General features: G+C 39.1%; 1 protein-coding gene across 1 annotated transcript in view; it reads left to right on the top strand.

The window, feature by feature from the left end:
• Positions 1-25,000, top strand: part of LOC138040715 (zinc finger protein 721-like) — a 60,916-nt gene that overhangs the window by 35,535 nt on the left and 381 nt on the right. Inside the window, exons 2-6 of the mRNA XM_068886390.1 lie at positions 1-944; positions 7,087-7,110; positions 9,466-9,565; positions 12,951-14,000; positions 24,366-25,000. The exon at positions 1-944 is cut by the window's left edge and continues 114 nt beyond it; the exon at positions 24,366-25,000 is cut by the window's right edge and continues 381 nt beyond it. Of these exons, the coding sequence (XP_068742491.1) occupies positions 1-944; positions 7,087-7,110; positions 9,466-9,565; positions 12,951-14,000; positions 24,366-25,000 (2,753 nt within the window). The remainder of the gene's footprint in view (positions 945-7,086; positions 7,111-9,465; positions 9,566-12,950; positions 14,001-24,365) is intronic.

A 25,000-nucleotide genomic window follows, 5' to 3' on the forward strand; every position in this document is an offset into this window, starting at 1 on the left:
ATTTAAAGACACACGATAGAGACCATACTGGAGAGAAACCTTATGAATGCAAACAATGTGGCAAGTGTTTTAGGCGAGCAGGACATTTAAAGACACAAGAAAGAGTCCATACTGGAGAGAAACCTTATGAATGCAAACAATGTGGCAAGTGTTTTAGCCAAGCAGGAGATTTCAGGAGACACGAAAGAGTCCACACTGGAGAGAAGCCTTACAAATGCAGACAATGTGGCAAATGTTTTAGCGACGCAGGACATTTAAAGACACATGAAAGAGTCCATACTGGAGAGAAACCTTATGAATGCAAACAATGTGGTAAGTGTTTTAGCGAAGCAGGAAGCTTAAAGATACATGAAAGAGTCCATACTGGAGAGAAACCTTATAAATGCAAACAATGTGGCAAGTGTTTTAACCAATCAGGACATTTAAAGATACATGAAAGAGTCCATACTGGAGAGAAACCATATAAATGCAAACAATGTGGCAAGTGCTTTAGCAAAGCAGGAAATTTAAGGACACATGAAAGAGTCCATACTGGAGAGAAGCCTTATAAATGCGAACAATGTGGTAAATGTTTTAGCGACGTAGGACATTTAAAGAGACATGAATTAGTCCATACTGGAGAGAAACCTTATAAATGCAAGCAATGTGGCAAGTGTTTTAGCCAAGCAGGAGATTTGAGGAGACACGAAAGAGTCCATACTGGAGAGAAGCCTTACAAATGCAAACAATGTGGCAAATGTTTTAGCGACGCAGGACATTTAAAGACACATGAAAGAGTCCATACTGGAGAGAAACCTTATAAATGCAAACAATGTGGCAAGTGTTTTAACCAATCAGGACATTTAAAGATACATGAAAGAGTCCATACTGGAGAGAAACCTTATAAATGCAAACAATGTGGCAAGTGCTTTAGCGTCGCAAGTAATTTAAGAAGACATGAAAGAGTGCATTCTGGAGAAAAATCTTCTGAATGTAAACAACGTGGCAAGTGCTTTCGCCAAGCAGAACATTTAAGTAGACATGAAATAGTCCATACTGGAGAGAAGCCTTATGAATGCAAACAATGTGGCATGTGTTTTAGCCATGCAGGAGATTTGAGGAAACACGAAAGAGTCCATGCTAGAGAGAAGCGTTACATACGTAAGCCAAAAGGAAACTTTTTTCGCAACAAAAAAAGTGTCAGGAAACATGAAAAAGCACTAGGACGTTCTGCAAGTGCAAGTGAACACCAAGTAGAGATCCATCGCCCCTGCACTCGACAGGAACATAGTTCAAACCAGGGTGAAAATTACAGCTGTTGGCTTTGCCAAGAGGAGTTGTGCAACGAGGAGCTTCTTCTTGCACACTATCAAAATCATATGACGTTTGAGGAGCCATCAACTTAAAGTAGTTGGGTGGCTTTTTAATGACTTTTGTTTAAGAAAGTTTCACTTCTTCGTTTGTAAATTGAAAAAGCGTTCCATTTCCTCGTTGTTAGGTTTCGTTGGACGTTACTTCGCCGCCATATGCGTTCAGCCTTTTCTAAGGTGCGTTGAAAATTAGACCATTGTTTAAATATCTAAACACATTTTTCTTTTTTTTTGTTGGGGGGGGGGGGGGGGGTTATACCAGTTCAAGCTATTGTAAATTCCCTTTTATGTGTTTTTAAAATAATATTTTAAAGGTTCACCTAGAAACAACGACTTTTTGTAACCAACGGGCCTCTTTAACCCCAGGCAGCTTAAGGACGGTGCCTACTATTGTTAATACGCATATGTTTTGCCAATCTCGAGATACTTGGATTTCCTATCGGTGATGCTTACTAATACAGGGATATTTTTGCGCGGTTTAAAACTATCCGGAGAAAATAGATCTTAGTAAGTACTCTTGGTATCCAAAAAGAATATTGGGGGTAACCATGCATTTTTGAGAGATAATTAAGCTTCAATTTGAAAAAACGCCAAACATTGCTTTGTATTTTAAAGGTTTTTATAAATATTATTCATGAATTATGTTTGAAAAATGCGTGGTTACCCCCAATTTTGTTTTTGGATTTCAATAACACTTGTTAAGATCTACATTTCCTGCATAATCACACACCGGGGCCAAAATATCTTTAATTAGTAGGCACCGTCCTTAAAATCCCCGGCAGCAATGCTCGGCTACATAGCAACGTAACGCACAATTTATGTGTTTTATGGGAAAACAATTGGCAAGTCCTATCCTAAAGAGAAGATGAGAAATTCTTTTCCAGAAAAGTGGCTATTCACAAACTACCCCCGATCTTTATCTTATAAGTCAAATCGATCCGAAGGAACCGTTATTTTCCAGTGAGCTAATGTTTTGTGATTGTGACACCGTCGATGGTTCCCGAGAGGAATCAACGGGAAATACTAACGACCTCGGGACCACTAAGCATATCACCTTTCTTAAGTCGTGCCAAACTTAAACCATTTTCCGCAAATGCATCTTAACCACCAAATTGAAGTGTTCCTGGAGGAAAAACTTGTTTCCTTACTTTCCTTACTTTAGGATTATGAAATCCAAAATAAGCCATAGAGACGTAAATGTTAGCATATAAATCTTGTTGTTGTTTTTGTTCATTAAAAGAAAAGACAAGATTATAAAGAATTTGTAATTAAAGCAAAGATTCCTTAGGTACCAAAGGGAGTCATAGACGGAAACGTCATTTGGCAACATCTCAAATTCATGTCCGTAAAGCTCACAGCCTTGTTCTACCAATATATCAGTACACTAGTTTGATTTTGGGTAAGTGAATAAAACCGTCACGGTGGTAAAGTAAAATAAATTTTTCAGTGGAGTTTCTTCAACAAGCGTGCAGAGTACTAGGCGAGAATGGCTGCGGTCCTCACAAAAAATCCCAGCAGTTGCGTATCGAAAAGACAAGTATCACAAAGATTTTCTTGTCACAGTCAAAAAAGTCATTGAATTTGGGTACACGGGGAAGACATCGGTCTTTTTTCTGCTCTTTCGGTATTTTTATGACGTAATCAAAGTCATAGTTGAAGTACCTGATCAGTTACCCAGGTTGACTACTTTCTAGTTGTTATACACTTGTGAATGTCTTAAAATGCCTTCACAAGTCTGTGGTGCATGCACTTTAATTACTTCGATAGATGCTCGGGGAATATCCCAGTGCTCCATTGCAAGAGTGAAACGTTCGAACTTCCGATTATTACGTGTAATTCGGATGCTTTACCACTGAGTTGTTGGAGGTTAGTAGGAGCTATGCCATTTATTGACCTTTTCACCCCCGTGGCGACCCCCACTGAGGAGTAAAATCGTCTGGGGTCAAACAGAGTTAAATCATCTACAAGTTTTACTCTGCGGTGCAGGGATGGCGCAGTGGTGAGAGCACTCGCCTCCCACTAATGTGGCCTGGGTTCGATTCCTTGACTGGGCGTCAAATGTGGGTGTCTATGAGAGAAAATTGCTTAAAATTGTCAAGATGAGAGTGAGGATCACTTCACTCCTTCGTCTATAACCCGCGCTTCAAATTCATTTTGTTTGTTTCATGCAATATCACCTCAATTTCCACATTGTGACTTGCAGACTCGTACCAGTGACATGTTGGTCTCCCTTTGAACACAGACGAGGCTGAGACTAGATAGAGTCACATGCAAGAGCCACCCACTAGTACTGATAGGAGTTGAAGTGTTGGCTATTTACAAACATTTCTTTAAGAGGATTGCATTACCTGTGTGCAACTGGTATCTTAAAAGGAAATGATTAACCACTTTAAAATGAAATTACTACTTTCGGTATAAAGTAAGAAAATGTTAAAAGAATGAAACTTCAGTTAGACCAATATAGTTTAAGGTGTTACCAGGTGGAATGCAAAAAGTGCTGGCATCCAAGAAGTAAAGCTTCAAATGTTTCAGTACAAGATTTTACAGAACATATTACCCACTCGAGCGAGCTTATACCGAGATGGCATAAAAAACAGTGATCGCTCCACCCTTTGCAAAAGCAGGAAGCAAATATTAGACCACCTCTTAGTCTCTCATAGCCTTAGTCTTGATGGTATGAAAAAACACGAGAACAGATCTTGTTAAATTCAAGTAAACTCTTAAACGGTTGCCACGTTAGGTCGACTGATGGGCAGACACTAAATCACTGAATTCTTGCTTCAAAATATTATATTTTTTGTGCTGGTGCATGGGCGGGAGGATGAGCTTTGTTTCCGGACTTTCCTTTTGCGGCTGCATGAAAGACTCATCATTCTAAAAGAGATCGCTACTGCTAAAAAATCCCCTAAGAATGTTTTTTCGAGAGTGGGCTTTCCAAGGACTTTCTTTCTCTGTTCTCTTTCTCTTTCTCTTCCGGTAGCATTGTAACACGCAATAACACTCAGAGAAGAGATGTAATCTGCAGATTGTAATCTTGCGTCTGTAAACAGCATTTTTTACAATGACTGCAAAATTCTCGCGTGCTCATTGGCTAATTTTTATGGTCAATAAGCGAACAGACACGTAAATTTATAATTTATGCGTTTCGAAGAGTTTAATTTATGCAACATTTTGTGAATAATAAAATTATGCAAGGTCACTTTTTAACCAATATAAAGTGTCTTTTCTTTTTTCATTAGCCAATAAGGGAGCGAGGCAACTTCATGAATTTAGTTGCGTCAGATTGAATAAAATTGAATTTTCTTGCATTTTTGTCTTGCGTTCTTCTCGTGCTTTGACTTTATTTTAACCCCTCTGCCTTTTTGTTACTGTAAAAAACAAATTGATGTCAGTTTTTCATGCGTCTGTCCTGTTATTGACAATGAATTTCGTCAAATTTGTTAAATGGGTACTTCATGTTATTCTTGTCATTGTATATTTGTGTCAATTAAACAATTTTTTTAAAAAATAGTGCGAGCACCAAAATGGGTAACCAGTATGAATATCAAATAGGAGATAACAAGAATTATTTTGCAATAAAGTGCAAGGCTAGTTCCCCAGTCCTTGATGGTAAAGTCAATCAAAATTGCCTGAAAGCTTTAACAACTACTTGTGTTTTTGGATTTTATTCCAAGGTAGGTTTAATAGAATTAACCGATAGAATTAATCCAAAGCAGTCTACAACTTTCCTTTATGGTTGATGTTATTTGCAGGTCGTAGATTGCAGGTTGCAGGTTGTAATATGGGAGGTGGCGTGGTCCAGTGATTAGGGCGTTGGTTTTAGCATGCGGTTGCCCTGGGGTTCAAATCATGTTCGAGGCTCTTGCAGGAGCCCATCTGGAGCGTGCAACATCCATACAGCGTCTGTGAAACGGCGTTTTCACAAGTAGGTTTATTTTTAGACTAGCCCTTCCCGCGAATTAGGTCAAAAAACAAAGGCAGTTCCTGTTCGGTGACCCTATGACGTCAGCTTAATTTCTTGTAATTGGTCATCGGGCTCCTGTGGGAGTCTAATTCGCGGGAAATTCAATCTAAAAATAACCTTACTTGTGAAAACGCCGTTGCAAGAACACAGTAGAGTTGTAGCCTCCAGATGGGCTCATGGCTCTTGTTTGAATTTGTTTCCAGTTGTCCCGGATTCAACTCTACCACGCTTTGTAAATAGCCAACTGGTTGCCTCCTGCCACTTGGGGGTCTTAAAATCATGTTTCTTTCAATTATTAAAAGTGGGGTGCCTGTGAACTAACTTGATAGCAAACTGCACTTCCACTATAAATATAACAAATTGATGTCAGTTTTTCATGCGTCTGTCCTGTTATTGATCATGAATTTCGTCATAACATTGTCAAAGTAGCTGTGGATCCACGAGGCGATAGCAACAGAAAAAAAGTCTCCGAAAACTTGAAATAGCACAAGAAAGTTCTGCAAGTACAAAAGAACTTGAAGTTGAAATCCATCATCGCTGCACCAGACGAGAACATCATTCAAACCAGGCTGAAAAACACATCTGTTGGCTTTGCCAGGAGGAGTTGAGCAGCAAGGAGCTTCTTCTTGTGCACTACGAACATCACATGACATTTGAGGAGTCGTCAAGTTGAGGCGCCTTGGTGTCTTTTAATGTCAAGAAACTTTGTTTAAATTGCTTTAAAATGGCAATGACTGATTGTGGTTGAAGTTATCTTGTTTATGATTAAATTAAAAGGTAAAAAGGTGCCATATGAGATGCCATATATCCCAAGCTTTCGTTTTGCATTCCTGCTAGTACTAACGGTTTTTTGTGGGTGTGCTTAGAAATGCACAGTGATGTACCTAGCGTTTCACAGGGGAAGCAAGACCAAGACTGAGCTTTTTTTTTTTTTCAGCGTTTGGTTTCTTCATTCTAACGAGATATCTTTTAATTTTAATTTTTGTAAACAGAGATGTGTTCAGTTGAAAACGGACTGCAATGTTTGCGCTATACCTTGTGATTTCCATCATGTGAGAACGGAACGATCGAATTAAGATTTGTTTTTTCGCTCGAGAACTGAGAAAAGTCATCGCCATACCGGCTCCGTTCATTCCTATCAGTATACTAATGCCAAAGTCTCTGACCTGAGAAATCCATTTCCCACGACATCAGATCATGATTCCTTACAACAAAAACACTTTTGGAATTAGCAGTCGACCAAATATAGTCAATCAACTTCATCAGTTTCGACAGTCCCGTAAAATCTGGTAATCCCTATTCCTATCAGACGAAAAAAGCTACCATACAGTATAAGGAGTAGTTGTTGCATACTTAGAACCGCAATTAATGGATGATTAGTGTATTATTTTTGTTTACCGTTGAAAGTTACATTTGTTGTTAATATACTACTACCGTGACTTTTTTGCCGTTATTGCAATTAAATTGGCCAAGAAGTTTACAAGCCAAATCTGGAATAACCGTATGTGAAAAATACAGTTAGTATTTTAGGTACCAACATAAACAAATGGCCGAATTGAACGTAAAACCGTTCTTGATAGTGCTATAACAAATTGGGTTCTGAACAAGGTAGTTCCCGAAGCTGTGAAAGTGGAAGTATCCCATCCCACTTGCTAGTTCTTCTCTGTCGGCTGTTAAACAAACCGAAGCATGTCAAGTCTCACATCCTTTTACGAGCAGAAATCTTGTCTTCACTATAATATGACTGCGCTCGTCGACCTCCAAGACTACAAGATCATCAGCCATTCCCTGGGGAAAGTGGGGGGACCCCGGGCTAATTACACTCGTTATAGGGTCTTATAGGGAGATTTGAACGAGAATCTTACCTGGGGGTTGGGAAAAATCAGGGAGATTTTGTTCTCTAACACCTCGCACCAGGGTAACATCGAAGTACTTAGTAAAGAGCAACTCTGAGTCATTCAAGTTGTTTGCATGTATGGAATTGCAGCCGCCGAACACAAGAATGCGGGCTCATCCAACTCCTTGTGGTTTGTTTCGGCAACATGGCCAATCTCGACCCCCAGAGCTTCTCTTGACTGAGGGAGAGAAGAACTCTGGGGAACCCTGAAACAAAGTGTAGTAAAGTGTCTTCCAATTAATCTTCGTGTACAGATGCACAGCTGATGCCACTCGTAGGATTAAGAAAATAAAGTTTTGCAAAAATTCTAGCCGAATGCGTGCGGCAATTAAGAAAACAAATAAAGAAGCCTCGCCTGTGATGTGTTTCGAGAAATAGGGAATACACTCGCGGACTACATCTCAAGTTTCCCCTACATTTCTTTCGTGCTCTATCCGCTTCCTGCGTGCTTTACAACAGAACAGGTCACACGCAAGGCCTCTTCATTTGTTAATTATGATAGTCTTATACCTCTCTAGGAGGGGCAATTTCTTGACTTTGCTTGCTCTGGGGCCCCATCTATCAGAGGGAAATTGAAATATTTGGCTGAGCCCTTTGCAAAGTCCCCTCCCTTGACTGGGGCCCCTCTGCCTTCTAGATTATGGCCATTGATAGGTGCATTTGCGTCAAACCTTAGCATCAAATTGTATTCTAAATCGTTTCTTAATGTTGTAAATTTGTTTTTCAAAAGCAAGGGAAATTTCAGCCTCATGCCATGATCATTCGCACTCGATGGTGTCAAACGCTGAGACCCGTCTGTAAAAAGTCATGACTTTGTACACCGTCCGTACAATCAGGGGCACCCAACGTCAATTTTCGGAAAATATCTGTTCAGAAGACGATTTGAGATCTAGAATTTTCGGAACATCTGTTGTAAAATTTCTTGCTTGCCTGCCTGTCCTAGGATTTTCAAACATCTGAAAAAATGGTATAATTGCCCATTTTTAACGGATTTTACCCTAAAAAGGTCACCTAGAATTTTCGGGAGCCTTTTTCCTGGCTGAAATTTTCGAAAAGGTTAATTTTGATCCCTAGATTTTTCAGATCACTTAACTTTCAGCTAGGAGATCCAAACAGATAAAAAAAAATAGGGGATAAAAATATGCCTATATCTACCGTTTAAATACTAAAATACGTTTAACAATGCTATGTTTAAGTGGTTTTGAACTATATTCCCGTTGGGTGCCCCTGGTACAATAGCAACAGCGATCAGTTTCTTTGAGGATAACGTATTTTTCCCTAGCTCGATATCTGCTTCTTTCTAAATTAGATATTTGTTACTGTAAATACTGAGAATAGCGTGAATAAAGAAATTAAATTGAATCGAGATGCAAATCCGAAAAAATGCAAATCCGAAACACAAGACGACTAGTGATCCCGGGGGGGGGGGGGGGTACTCCCCTATAAAAGGTATATAGGTATGTGCCGCCCCAAAGGGTATGGTTTTTGAGCCGTTTTGGTCTGAAAACGGGTATAGATTTTGACAATTATGGTCTGAAATCGGGTAGGGTTTTTGGGGCCGGGAACATTTACGAAAGCTTACAAACATATTTTTCTTCTCAGTACGTAACTGGAACGACTAACTGAACTGAACTGAACTTCAAATGATTTTTTTTTTCATTTAAATTGATACAAAAGAGATAGATTTATGTTCAATGTTAATAGGCCTTATAATGTATAATAACGAGTCAATGTATTTTCATTCCTTTCGAGTTCGTTTTTTTTATATTATTGTTCTGTTCTGTTATTCTGTTCCCGTTAGATCGATTAGTATATCTGCAAACTGTTGTCATGACGGCACAATTTAAAGCGTGAACTATTCTAGAATTTTGTGCCTGATGCAATTCTCAGTGTTTTATACTTCCTAATAAAAAATATTATGCTTTAACGTAATATACTTTGTTGTGATTTCACTCGGATACTATAATAATGTAACGATCTTATAAAGCCATGTCTGAAAACGGGTGTATATTTGCAAGCTCAGGTCAGGTTTTCAGGTCTGAAAACGGGTATGAATTTTAGAGGTCAGGTCTGAAAACGGGTGTGGAAAATGGCATGTTTAGGTCTGAAATTACTCCGTGGAGTAATCCCCCCCCCCCCCCCCCCCTTGGCTAGTGATCAAGCAAAATAGTATTACTCTCTTGCGTCCCCTCACCAGTCTACGTGTTTCCTCATGGACAGAGTTGCAAACATGACGTCCTCTCCCTTCTCTCAAGTCCGCTGGTCAGAATAGCATGACCATTGCGAAGCTCATTGCGAAGAGAAGGAGTGAACTGAAGGTCCGAGCTGTTGTGAGCGAAAGCTATCTAACAGAAGGTAAGAAAGTTTGTTACTGCATTTTAAGTGAGAGATCGGTCTCTTCGAAGGTGTTGTATCGTTAAATCTTTGTTTGCCTGCTTCTTCCTTCTCGGAAATGATCGTGGCCGTGTCTAGATATCTGGCAGCCGGACATATTGATCGGGCGCAACTCTTTTAGAACGGGTAATAATCGAGTATCAATTTAGTGTGTTCTTTTCTTGCGTTGTGTTCGTTCGGGCGCAACTCCTTCGAGTAATAATTGAGTTTTACTGTGGTCTTGTGTTGTTTCCGTTATTAGGGGTTGTGTTTTGTGGGACGCAAACCGTGACAATCGTATAATCGGAAGAATGAAAATAGGCGGTCAGTATAAAATAAGGACCGCGGACTGCGGACTGCGGACTGCGGACTGTGGACCGGGTATAAAATGAGGACCAGGTATAAAACTCGGACTGCGGGCCGGCTACAAAACGCGGACTGGCCGCGGACTAGATATGAAACAAGTTTTAAAAAACAGAGCATAGAACAAAACTAGGTTTGTTCTGGCCCAGATCCAGATTTTAAAGAAAGGCCTTGAGTACTCTTGTGTGAAAATGGCAGATCGGTTCCCCGATCAGTCAGAGAATGCTTTGACACCTTTAGTTGATCAAAAAAACGGCGAGAATACTAAGAAAGGAACAAAAGTTGCACTCAACGTTTTTCGAGAGTATCTCAAGGAAAAAAAGGTAGACGACGCAAAGGACAAGTTGGCGAATGCATATGTACTGAGGATATTTTATGCTGAAGCTAGATTAAAATAATGGGGAGCTTTACACCAAAGCTTCACTTGCCGGGATATGCTTTGAAAACTGTGCAATTCTTCAGCTTTGGGTTTAACAAATGGTGAGAAGGAGACCAATTGATTTCTGCCATTACTCAACTGCTGTCCCATATAAAAGGGAGGGATGCTCGTCGGAAATTTTAAATTAAATCTTAAAGGAGACCAATGTGGTCGTGGCCCAGGCTTTTTTTGACCCCTAAAAGAGACCATATTAAAACACAAGGAAAGGTTACGTTTTATACAAACGTTGGCCGTGTAGCACTTGTATTTTAAACAGAATTAACTGAAGAGAGTGAGTGTAACGTGAAGTGCTAGATTTCTATCCCATATGAACCATGTGAGCGTTAGCCCTACTGATATAAAATACTGTCATTTTTAATGATGGCACTGACATTATTATCTATTACTTTCACCGTCGTGAAGAAATATAAAAATGTACACATACCCTTTTATATTTCTTCGGAAGGAGACCATCACGGCTATAACCCTAAAGGAAACCACCACGGCGGTGTATGATTGCGTTTTGCCCAGAACACCCTAAGTGAGACCAAAATCCGAAATTTACGCCCCTAAGCGAGACGGCGAGCATCCCTCCCCTTTTTATATGGAAGAACGTAAAATGTTTTCTCCCTTACTTCTCTAGATACAGCTGGAAACGGGCATCACCAAACTGTCAATCGCCAATGTCAATAAGACGACCCATAAAAGCTCAGTTCGAGGAACCCATTGGATTTCCAATTCAATACGATTATCTGCACAAAACTGAAATATCTATCAGCAACCAACACTTCTCCTTAAATTCTCTTTCATGGGCAAATGAACCTTGAGCTCAGGCAATTCCTGGTACTCGCTTAGATCTAATGGAAGATTTGTTACCTCACTTACCTGTACCATATATTAGTTAGTAGAAACCATCCTACTTGATTCCTGCTCCTGACCGAGCATTAAGGGTAGTAAAAGAGGCACTTTTGTTCGATGGAAGGCCTTGGACCCAACCAATTTTACATGCGTCAGCCCCGTGACCAAACCAACCGCAGCGGAAGCACCTGTTGGCGGTATTTCCAGCAAATTCTGAACGGACAAAGAAAAGGACAAATAAAAGAAAAAATCTGTACAATCAAGAGGGTGGGGTGGGGGAACTAGCTGAAAACGTCAGTGTTGAATTGCGAGAGTGAGAGAACAACCAAAACTTGCTAGCTGCGTAAATAGCCTGGTAACTCGATGGGAATATTCCGGAGGACTACTAAAACACCTAGAAAACACCTGATAATAAACCACAAAAACCCTTCAAATTAGAAGAATTCAAACGCAGACCAATAGAAAATACATCAATTTTACACTAGCTACGAGTTTCAGTTCAAAGGCAGTTGGTGTTTTCAATCACCATGGTGTGAAGGTTTCAGTTTTCATACTCGTCCTGAAGGAAACTTCCAAAGCAATTTCTCTCAAATCTTGAACTGTAAAAAATCTCCATGCCGTTAACAGTATCCCGAGTGAACGCTGACTTTAGCGTCTTGTTATCAATGTTAAGGGAGTAAATATTAAGCGAGTACACTGTTTATATTACTCTTTTCATAAGATGACACCCTGTTGTCGGTTAGGGAAACCCTTTAAAAGACCTGGTTAAAATGTATGTTGCCGAATAAACTAATTAAGTATGGTGGTCGTTTTGGACACGAGACAAATACATCATTGTCGTGGCTAGTAATAAATTTTTGTCTCCATTGCGACAAAAATCGAATGTATTGGTCGCTTCGCGCATTTTCAGGGAGGCATGTTGTAAATTTCAGCCACGTCGTGAAATCGAGCATACAGCGATTGATTTTATTTTGGAAATTAACCATTTTAAAAGGGCTGTGTACACTTAAGATACCAAGGTCGTTGTCACGAAATTTACACACAGTGCCAGCAATTGGATGATTACAAGACTGAAGAAAAAAATTGCTTACTACAACACTTTGAATTGCTGTTTGACATCGTTATCGGAAATATAGCACTTACATGCACACATTTTGTATTTGTTATCTTGTTACTTAAAGTTAATATCGTGTGTTAACTCTAATTATTTAAGGCGTTTTATTTTCTTCTGCTAAATCTGATTATCTTTAAGAAGTTTTCTTTTCTTCGCGTCACTAACTCCGTAATTTCTTAGAACACTTAACACAATTGTATGTACCGTGTTGATTGTCTTTTTATTAACTTCCTATTAATGAATGCGATGATGACGATATGACTATGGTCATGGCCCATCGCTGGGCAGCTACATATAATTTCCATTTGGGACAAATACATCTCCCTAGGGAGAAACGGACGGAAAGGTACAAATCAGCAACTGAGCGGGAAACTGAACGGAACGATAGCACGATGAATACCATATGCCACGTGATCGCTGTGTACAATATATATTAAGTCATTGACTTCTATTAACAAATTAATACGCAAAATCATTTTTTGTAAGTTAAAAGATGATTAATGACTTGACTTTGACTGAAGTGTCTGTTGGACGTTGTTGATAGAAATAACTTTTTTTTCTTTTGCATTTTAGTCTTAAGTGAAATCACAATCTGTTAATGATGTCAAGATCAGTTAAGGAAAGAAACTGCCGTTGTGTCAACAAGGGTACTTGGTGTATACAGAAAAGAAGCTGTCTCAACGAGGAACAAAGTCTTTTGAGAGATGAACAAGTCCATACTGGAGAGAAGCATAATGAATGCAAAGAATATGGCAAGTGTTTCAGCGAAGCAGAGAAATTAAAGAAACGTGAAAGAACCCATACTGGAGAGAAACCTTATGAATGCGAACAATGTGGTAAGTGTTTTAGCAATGCCGGACATTTAAAGACACATGAACGAGTCCATACTGGAGAGAAGCATAATGAATGCAAAGAATATGGAAAGTGTTTCAGCGAAGCAGAGAAATTAAAGAAACGTGAAAGAACCCATACTGGAGAGAAACCTTATGAATGCGAACAATGTGGTAAGTGTTTTAGCAGTGCCGGACATTTAAAGACACATGAACGAGTCCATACTGGAGAGAAGCCTTACAAATGCAAACAATGTGGCAAGTGCTTTAGCGTTGCAAGTAATTTAAGGGCACATGAAAGAGTCCATACTGGAGAGAAGCCTTACAAATGCAAACAATGTGGCAAGTGTTTTAGCCAAGCAGGAAGCTTAAAGATACATGAAAGAGTCCATACTGGAGAGAAACCTTATAAATGCAAACAATGTGGCAAGTGTTTTAGCGAAGCAGGAAGCTTAAAGAGACATGAAAGAGTCCATACTGGAGAGAGACCTTATGAATGCAAACAATGTGGCAAGTGTTTTAGCAAAGCAGGAAGCTTAAAGATACATGAAAGAGTCCATACTGGAGAGAAACCTTATGAATGCAAACAATGTGGTAACTGTTTTAGCAACGCAGCAAATTTAAAGACACATGAAAGAGTCCATACTGGAGAGAAACCTTATGAATGCAAACAATGTGGCAAGTGCTTTAGCTTTGCAAGTAATTTAAGGAGACATGAAAGAGTCCATACTGGAGAGAAGCCTTATGAATGCAAACAATGTGGCAAGTGTTTTAGCCATGCGGGAGATTTGAGGAAACACGAAAGAGTCCATGCTAGAGAGAAGCCTTACAAACGTAAGCCAAAAGGAAACTGTTTTCGCAACAAAAAAAGTGTCAGGAAACATGAAAAAGCACTAGGACGTTCTGCAAGTGCAAGTGAACACCAAGTAGAGATCCATCGCCCCTGCACTCGACAGGAACATAGTTCAAACCAGGGTGAAAATTACAGCTGTTGGCTTTGCCAAGAGGAGTTGTGCAACGAGGAGCTTCTTCTTGCACACTATCAAAATCATATGACGTTTGAGGAGCCATCAACTTAAAGTAGTTGGGTGGCTTTTTAATGAATTTTGTTTAAGAAAGTTTTAGTTCTTCGGCTATAATGGTGTTGCGTTTGTAAATTTAAAAAGCGTTCCATTTCCTCGTGGTAAGGTTTGGTTGGACGTTACTTCGCCGCCATATGCGTTCAGCCTTTTCTAAGGTGCGTTGAAAATTAGACCATTGTTTAAATATCTAAACAATGTTTTTTTTTTTGGTTTTTTTTTCCGGGGGGGGGGGAAAGGGAGGTTATACCAGTTCAAGCTATTGTAAATGCCCTTTTATGTGTTTTAAAATAGTATTTTAAAGGTTCCAATAGAAACAACGACTTTTTGTAACCAACGGGCCTCTTTAACCCCAGGCAGCTCAAGGACGGTGCTTACTATTGTTAATGCGCATACGTTCTGCGCATCTCGAGATACTTGGATTTCATATCGGCGATGCTTACCAATACAGGGCTATTTTTGCGCGGTTTAAAACTATCCGGAGAAAGTAGATCTTAGTAAGTACTCTTGGTATCCAAAAAAAAAAAAGGGGGTACCCATGCATTTTGAAATAATTAAGCTTCAATTTGAGAAAGAACGTCATACATTGCTTTGTATTTTAAAGATTTTTACAAATATTATTCATGAATTATGTTTGAAAAATGCGTGGTTACCCCCAATTTTCTTTTTGAATTTCAATAACACTTGTTAAGATCTACATGTCCTGCATAATCACACACCGGGGCGAAAATATCTTTAATTAGTAGGTACCGTCCTTAAAATCCCCGGCAGCAATGCTCGGCTACATAGCAACGTAACGCACAATTTATGTGGTTTATGGGAAAACAATTGGCAAGTCCTATCCTAAAGAGAAGATAAGAAATTATTTTCCAGAAAAGTGCCTATTCACAAACTACCCCCGATCTTTATCTTATAGGTCAAATCGATCCGAAGGAACCGTTATTTTCCAGTGAGCTAATGTTTTGGGATTGTGACACCGTCGATGGTTGCCGAGAGGAATCAACGGGAAATACTAACGACCTCGGGACCACTAAGCATATCACCTTTCTTAAGTCGTGCCAAACTTAAACCATTTTCCGCAAAAATGCATCTTAACCACCAAATTGTTGCATATCGAAGTGTTCCTGGAGGAAAAACTTGTTTCCTTACTTTGGGAAATATCCAGGCAGTCACATTTTGTTTCTAAGGTCAAGTGTGCATTGCCACCATATGAACTTCACTTTACGAACCTTTCTTTAGGATTATGAAATTTAAAATAAGTCATATAGACGTAAATGTTAACATAAATCTCGTTGTTGTTGTTCATTAAAAGAAAAGACAAGATTATAAAGGATTTCTAATTAAAGCAAAGATTCCTTAGGTACCAAAGGGAGTCATAGACGGAAACGTCATTTGACAACATCTCAAATGCATGTCCGTTAAGCTCACAGCCTTGTTCTCCCAATATATCAGTACACTAGTTTGATTTTGGGTTAGTGAATAAAACCTTGTGGTAAAGTGAAATAAATTTTTCACTGGAGTTTCTTCAACAAGCGTGCAGAGTACTAGGCGAGAAAAACTGCGGTCCTCACAAAAAATCCCGGCAGTTGCATATCGAAAAGACAAGTATTAAAAAGATTTTCTTGTCACAGTCAAAAAGGTAATTTAACTTGGGTACACGGGGAAGACAAAGGTCTTTTTTCTGCTCTTTCGGTTTTTTTTTTTTTTTTTTTTTTTGACATATTATTGAATCTGAAACAACATCGTACAAAGCAAGCGAAACCAAGGATATTTTTATGACGTAATCAAAGTCATAGTTGAAGTACCTGATCAGTTACCCATATATCGCCTTCTTTTAGGGTTGACTACTTTCGAGTAGTTATACACTTGTGAATGTCTTAAAATAACTTCACAAGTCGGTGGTGCATGCACATTAATTACTTCGATAGATGATCAGGGAATATCTGAGTGCTCCATTGCAAGAGTGAAACCTTCGAACTTCCGATTATTACGTGTAATTCGGATGCTTTACCACTGAGTTGTTGGAGGTTACTAGGAGCTATGCCATTTATTGACCTTTTCACCCCCGTGGCGACCCCCACTGAGAAGTAAAATCGTCTGGGGTCAAACAAAGTTAAATCATCTACAAGTTTTACTCTGCGGTGCAGGGATAGCGCACTGGCAGTGGTGAGAGCACTCGCCTCCCACTAATGTGGCCTGGGTTCGATTCCTTGACTGGGCGTCAAATGTAGGTGTCTATGAGAGAAAATTGCTTTAAATTGTCAAGATGAGAGTGAGGATCACTTCACCCCTTCGTCTATAACCCGCGCTTCAAATTCATTTTGTTTGTTTCATGCCATTTACCTTAATTTCTAAATTGTGACTTGCAGACTCGTACCAGTGACATGTTGGTCTCCCTTTGAACACAGAATAGGCTGAGACTAGATAGAGTCACATGCCAGAGCCACCCACTAGTACTGATAGGAGTTGAAGTGTTGGCTATTTACAAACATTTCTTTAAGCGGATTGCATTACCTGTGTGCAACTGTTATCTTAAAATGAAATGATTAACCACTTTAAAATTAAATTACTACTTTCGTTATAAAGTAAGAAAATTTTAAAAGAATGAAACTTAAATTAGACCAATATAGTTGAAGGTGGCATCCAAGAAGTAAAGCTTCAAATGTTTGAGTACAAGATTTTACAGAACATATTACCCACTCAAGCGGGCTTATACCGAGATGGCATAAAAAACAGTGATCGCTCCACCCTTTGCAAAAGCGAGAAGCAAATATTAGACCACCTCTTAGTCTCTCATAGCCTTAGTCTTGATGGTATGAAAAAACACGAGAACAGATCTTGTTAAATTCATGTAAACTCTTTTACGGTTGCCACGTTAGGTCGACTTTTGGGAGACACTAAATCACTGTATTCTTGCTTCAAAATATTATGTTTTTTGAGCTGGTGCATGGGCCAGAGGATGAGCTTTGTTTCCGGACTTTCCTTTTGCGGCTGCATGAAAGACTCATCATTCTAAAAGAGATCGCTACTGCTAAAAAATTCCCTAAGAATGTTTTTTCGGGAGTGAGCTTTCCAAGGACTTTCTTTCTCTGTTCTCTTTCTCTTTCTCTTTCTCTTTCTCTTCCGGTAGCATTGTAACACGCAATAACACTCAGAGAAGAGATGTAATCTGCAGATTGCAATCTTGCGTCTGTAAACAGCATTTTTTACAATGACTGCAAAATTCTCGCGCGCTCATTGGCTAATTTTTATGGTCAATAAGCGAACAGACACGTAAATTTATGATTTATGCGTTTTGAAGAGTTTAATTTATGCAACATTTGAAATAATAAAATTATGCAAGGCTAGTTCCACAGTGCTTGATGGTAAAGTCAATCAAAATGGCCTGAAAGCTTTAACAACTACTTGTGTTTTTGGATTTTATTCCAAGGTAGGTTTCTCATTAGATATGTCATTTTGGTTAACAAACGCAAATACCAAATGAATTGCAGGAAAGCGACTTCGGTTTGCTCTCATTAAGAATGACCTATGACCATGGACATATTACAACCATGATCGGCATTACAATCTTCACCACTATAACGACCGTGACTACCACGATTGTCGTGAGCACTGAGAACAACGTGGCTACCATGACTACTGGGACCACCGTAAACATCTGGAGTACCATGGGCACTATGCATGATGATCATCCATAGCCACAATGACTGCGGACGAGTGACCACCACAACCACAATGATGACCGTAATCTCTCGGTTAGGACGATGACCCTTGCCACCAGGACCACTCCGACAATCCGCGGGACCACCTGCTCTTTGATTGGATACCTCATGTTAAGAAAAGAAGTAAATGAAAGATTAGTTAGCAATCTTAATTTAATTTACTCTTTGTTTGCTCTCCAACATTATTTTCTCCATTGTAAGTTCCAAGAGAAACTGGAAACAATTTTGGAGGCCAAATAAAGAGTATTAAGGTATTTTTTAATGAATTGAAACAATCGGAAGGGTAATTCTGGAAATGTTAGTAAACGTCATTGAATGATATAGAAATGTTCCCCTACATAACGTACCTACCGAAAGAAGAATTTCTTCAAGCAGCCCAAGCGTCTAAGTAAGCTAAGCAGGATAAGTGAGGTCCGTGTGATGTATACGGTACAATATATGTCCCCATACATAACGTACCTACCGTGCTTTCTCTCAAATCCGCTGGCCAGAATTGGCACTGCTTCCTTGAAAAGAAAACTACGAGTTTCAGATGATTCGAGCTGTTGTGAGCGAAAAATCCCATACAGAAGGTAAGACTGTTTGTTTGTCCATTTCAGGTGAGAGATCAGTCTATTGGAACCTGTTCGTTAAAACTTTGTGGGCCTGTCTCCTTCTCGGAAATGATGATGGTGGCCCTTTCAGAAGCGACTACAGAAGCGCGTATCAATTACGGAGCAAAACGTTCCAATGCACGCAAAGTTGACCATTTGTGGGTTTGTAGCAATGATATACACTGTGTAAGCCTACGCACTTGTTCAAGAATGGTTAGCTTTTATAAAATTTTTGTTTTTCATTTTTTTAAGCATGATGTAAGCCACCCGTCATGTAATTTTCTTGGAACAAGGGAACAAGTCGTGGGTGACGCGCTGTCTCTAGTTAAATGTGCCCTTTCCTCAGGCTGCTTAGGAAATCACCGTCAGCCGGTGAAGATTTTCAAATCACTAAATGACCGGCATGATATATAAACAGTATTTCAGTCTAAGTACCCATTTTAAAATGGTTAGCATTGAGTTATTGCGACAAATACTGAAATCAGTTACACACGTTCATAATTTTAAGTTAATAGACCCTTCCACGGTTTTTGGCGCCATCTTGGTTGGGGGAAAACACGGTTAAATTTACAATAAATGTATGGGATTTTGGTCGACTTTGAACTGCTGTAGCACCGCTAAAAAGAGACAGATTTTCACAGTGATGGTGTCTTTTAAAAGACATTTATACTGAGATTATTTTTATGAAATGTAATTATCTTTGAATTATGCATTATTACTACTTATATTCTACGATAATTTTGTAGTTAGTTTTATAGCAAGTCTACATCAGGACTCATGTCTTTCCTATTTTTGACAACCTGTTTTATCAGATAAACTCTACCACTTCTATTGCTACTGCTACTCCTGGGTGTTACGAACTAAAACCTAAGACCTAAGACCTAAGACCCAGGGGTCTTAGTTTTCATAGTACAAAAGCAAAGACCGGGTCTTAGATTTCCACACAGTACGAAAACTAAGGCCGGTGTCTTAAAGAGTGAAAATGACTTAAAAGAAACCCAGAAAAACTTACCGCTAGTCAGAGATTTGGGCGCTGGATGTTTCTCTGTACGTAGTGTAATTTAAAGAGACACGTACAACGCCATAACATGCCTGAATGTTTTGTGACTGAAAAAAAATGGTGGTATTCGCCGATGCTAGCTTGTTGGCATGGAAACTAATGATAGGGTCTTTCGAATACGGAGAACTGAACTCAATCTATTAACCCTTTTGTTGTAACAACTAAAAATGTGATACATGAATTGTTTTGTCATTACACATTTGTTATCACAGCTAACAAGTCCATAATTTCGCCGTAAGTCACGCAAACTATAAACGTATGCTGCAGATTGTCAATGTTATTATCATGTCTAATAGGGGACTGAAACAGTTTTACATATGGGACGTAAGCGGCGAGGTAAATATCCACCACTAGCCACACACACCGACGTGAATAGTTGTTTTAGTATATATACTAAAACAGGGAGATAATATAGCACAAAAAAATCTTTTTAATTCATTTATTCCTGCAAAGATTACAACATTTTAGGGCGCAAATTCCGTGCAAATTGCTGGGAGGTAAATAGCAAAGGAATCCGGAGTCTAAGTAGCCAATCAGTGCTCGTGCTCAACGCTATCCAATGTTTTAGTATACACTAATTTCTGTTATGACATGTTTTGTTTCCATTTATACTGATTTCAATGTGTGTAATAAATGATTCATCACAGTACCAGAATAGCACGATGTACCCCCCAACCCCAAATAGATGATATTTCATATCATCATTGTAATAAGCTGAGAAATAAGCTTTTGAGTGAGGTAAATGCAGAGAAACTTAAAGAAAGTCACTTATGTCCTACATGTAAAACAATTTCAGACCCCCATCAGACATAATAATAAGATTGGCCATCTACATGTACATGTACGACATCTGTTTATAGTTTTTTGCGTGACTTACGGCGAAATTGTGGACTTGTTGGCTGTGATAATAAAATAATTCATGTGTCACATTTTTAGTGGTTACAACAAAAGGGTTAACAGACTGAGTTTCTCCTTATTCAAAGGACCCCATCTTTAGTTTCCGTGGCAAGAAGTAAGGATCGACAAATGTCACATTTTTTTTTTGTCACACAACATTCAAGCGTATTAAGGCATAGTATGTGTATGTTTAAATTAAACTTTGTATGGAGACAACATCTAGCAACCAAATCGCTGACCAGCGGTAACTTTTCTCAGGCCTCTTTCCTGTAATTTTCACTCTTTGCGAGCAATCTTAATTTTCGTACTAGTACAACTAAGACCCTACATGTAGTCCTAGTGTCCATACAACGAAAGCTAAGACCCCGCACTTTTAGCTCTTACAGTGTAGGTCTTACGTGTAGTTTTCGAGGTTTATGATGATGATACTGATACTCCTACTGCTGCCTGTTATTGTGCTAAGAATTTTTTGTGAGTTCTGAGGAAATCTGTCAGGCTGGAAATTAAAAAATATATATATCCATAAATATAATAAAAAGGTTGACACTGGCTAAAATATTCTGTTGGACGTTTCGGCAACTGCTGTTGCCTTCCTCAGCAGGGATGAAAAATGCAAAAATCTAACGGCGTGCTGATGGTACACGATGCTTATAAATATAAAATCGCACTTCAAAAGAATATTTTAAAAATAAAATAGACAATAAAAACGAAGGTCTCCAGAGCACTCTAAAATATTTTTACAAATTCTTTATGTTATTGTAAACGTTTGGAAGTGCTATATGCTTGTTTATAGCGTTCGTATCTCGTAAGGAATGCCAAGCCTCCAGAATAAGTCTTTGTCGCCATGCCGATGATCTGTCAACAATTTCGACGTTCATCAAGTCTATTTGGTGATTGTAGCGCATGTGGTGTTTGGCCAACAAAGAGTTTTCATCTAATGTTGCTATGGCCTTTGAGTGCTCTTTGACGCGTGTTTTTAGCGCGCGCGATGTCTGACCGATGTAAACACAATCACAATCTTTGTATTTGATCTTATATACGATTCCTCTAGAGGCCTCCCTCTCGATTTTGTCCTTTGGTTTTTTAAGTATATTTGAGATTGTCCGAATAGGTCGTGATGAATACCAACGACTACACTGAGAAAGTAAACAACCTTCTAAACGATGATAAAACTTACCAGAAGATAACAGACAAAAGAAGGAACTCAACATCGAGCACCGAAAAATCCCTCAATAAACTTCTCCTACAGATTAAAGATCAGCCAGCCCCACATGACAGCGACAAAAAACAGTTGGAACCGAAGCTCTATCACAAACTTCATAGTACCGACTCCACACCGGCATCATTTTATGGCCTTCCCAAAATCCACAAAGACAACGTCCCGTTAAGACCAATTATGAGCGCCACTGGGTCTCCCACATACCTCGCCAATATCTTGTCACCACTTCAAAACAAAAAGTACACAGTTAAGAACAGCACATCTTTCGTTGAAAAGATCCGCACTGTCAGTGGATCCCGACGAAATCCTAGTATCCTTTGACGTCGTGTCACTGTTCACTTGCATTCCTACCCATCTAGCCATGGAAGTTGTTAAAGAAAGACTAGACTTTGATCAATCACTACCTGAAAGAACAAATTTATCCATCCAGAATATCATTGCCCTTTTACAGTACGTCCTCGACAATAACTTCTTCGTGTTCCAAGGTGACCATTTCAAACAAATTTTCGGTTGTCCGATGGGATCTCCAGTCAGCGCCATCTTAGCCAATCTCGTCATGGAATATGTCGAAGAAAAGGCCCTGTTATCGGCTCCAAACTCTCCCAAATGGTGGATCAGATACGTAGATGACAGCCATGTATGCATAAAAAGGGAACATGCGGATGAATTCCACGCACACCTCAATTCTATCAACACTAACATCAAATTTACCATCGAGATAGAATCAGAAGGTTCTATTGCCTTTCCTGACACAAAAACAACCAGATAAGACGATGGCTCGATCACCGTGTCTGCATACAGAAAAGCTACCCACACCGACCGCTACCTTGACTTCAAATCTCATCACCACCCCCAACATAAATACTCGGTCATACGCACCCTCATGGATCGCGCAAAGAATATCCCATCCACCGAAGAGGAATCTGTACGAGAAACTAAGAGAGTAGCAAAAGCCCTTACCGCTAATAACTACCCTGCCAATTTCATCTATAATGGTCGCCAACGAAACAGACAACAAGAAGTAAATGATTCAGACCAGCGCGGTATAGTTGTTTTGCGGCCCTATGCCAAAGGATTCTCCGAGAAAATCGCGAGGGTTCTTCGAGGTTTCAACATTAAGGTCGCTCATAAACCTATTCGGACAATCTCAAATATACTTAAAAAACCAAAGGACAAATCGAGAGGGAGGCCTCTAGAGGAATCGTATATAAGATCAAATACAAAGATTGTGATTGTGTTTACATCGGTCAGACATCGCGCGCGCTAAAAACACGCGTCAAAGAGCACTCAAAGGCCATAGCAACATTAGATGAAAACTCTTTGTTGGCCAAACACCACATGCGCTACAATCACCAAATAGACTTGATGAACGTCGAAATTGTTGACAGATCATCGGCATGGCGACAAAGACTTATTCTGGAGGCTTGGCATTCCTTACGAGATACGAACGCTATAAACGAGCATATAGCACTTCCAAACGTTTACAATAACATAAAGAATTTGTAAAAATATTTTAGAGTGCTCTGGAGACCTTCGTTTTTATTGTCTATTTTATTTTTAAAATATTCTTTTGAAGTGCGATTTTATATTTATACGCATCGTGTACCATCAGCACGCCGTTAGATTTTTGCATTTCTGAGGAAGGCAACAGCAGTTGCCGAAACGTCCAACACAATATTTTAGCCAGTGTCAACCTTTTTATTATATTTTTAACATGCCTGGCTACACACCAAACATATATATATATATATCCATGTTCTATTTCATTTAACAATGCACCCTTCCCCCTCCCAAAAAAAAGAAAGATTGAGTGCCTTAATCTTCATAGCTCATTAATAATTTATGAACCTAACAGCCTATCTAAACATTGATAAAACGTCACCTGCATGGGCTTTAAACCCGATAAACCACTCCTTATTAGAATTCTCTATATAAAGACTAGTAATGAGGCCCAACTTGTTTTGTTGTAGGCAAATATCACATTTTGAACCTTAGTTCGGAATCCAGAAGGACACACTTTTTGTGGAATGTTTTTGAAGCTGATCAAAAAACTCATAGCACATGTTTTATCTGGTGTAAAACACTCGGCTGTCCCTTGTGTTTTTAAACCCGATAAAACAATGCTGCTTGTTTTTTAAACAGTACATAACTAACATGCCATGACTATGGTTGTGGACCATCTATGGGCAGCTACATATAATTTCCATTTGGGACAAATACATCTGCCTAGGGAGAAACGGACGGAAAGGTACAAATCAGCAACTGAGTGGGAAACTGAACAAAACGATAGCACGATGAATACCATATGACACGTGATCGCTGTGTATAATATATATTAACTCATTAACTTCTATTAACAAATTAATACTCTAAATCCTTTTTTGTAAGTTAAAAGATGATTAATGACTTGACTTTGACTGAAGTGTCTGTTGGACGTTGTTAATAGAAAAAACTTTTTTTTTTCTTTTGCATTTTAGTCTTAAGTGAAATCACAATCTGTTAATGATGTCAAGATCAGTTAAGGAAAGAAACTGCCGTTGTGTCAACAAGGGTACTTGGTGTATACAGAAAAGAAGCTGCCTCAACGAGAAACAAAGTCTTTTGAGAGATGAACAAGTCCATACTGGAGAGAAGCATAATGAATGCAAAGAATGTGGCAAGTGTTTTAGCAAAGCAGGACATTTAAGAGCACATAAAAGATTCCATACTGGAGAGAAGCCTTATAAATGCAAACAATGTGGTAACTGTTTTAGCAAAGCAGGAAATTTAAAGACACGCGAGAGAGACCATACTGGAGAGAAACCTTATGAATGCAAACAATGTGGCAAGTGTTTTAGGGAACCAGGCAAATTAAAGATACATGAAAGAGTCCATACTGGAGAGAAACCTTATGAATGCAAACAATGTGGCAAGTGCTTTAGCGTTGCAAGTAATTTAAGGACACAAGAAAGAGTCCATACTGGAGAGAAACCTCATGAATGCAAACAATGTGGCAAGTGTTTTAGCGCAGCAGGAAATTTAAAGAAACATGAAAGAGTCCATACTGGAGAGAAACCTTATGAATGCAAACAATGTGGTAAGTGTTTTAACGAAGCAGGAAATTTAAGGACACATGAAAGAGTCCATACTGGAGACAAACCTTATGGATGCAAACAATGTGGTAACTGTTTTAGCCAAGCAGGAAGCTTAAAGATACATGAAAGAGTCCATACTGGAGAGAAACCTTATGAATGCAAACAATGTGGCAAGTGCTTTAGCGTTGCA

Source organism: Montipora capricornis, chromosome 3, assembly GCF_036669925.1.
Source record: "Montipora capricornis isolate CH-2021 chromosome 3, ASM3666992v2, whole genome shotgun sequence".
NCBI lineage: Eukaryota > Metazoa > Cnidaria > Anthozoa > Scleractinia > Acroporidae > Montipora > Montipora capricornis.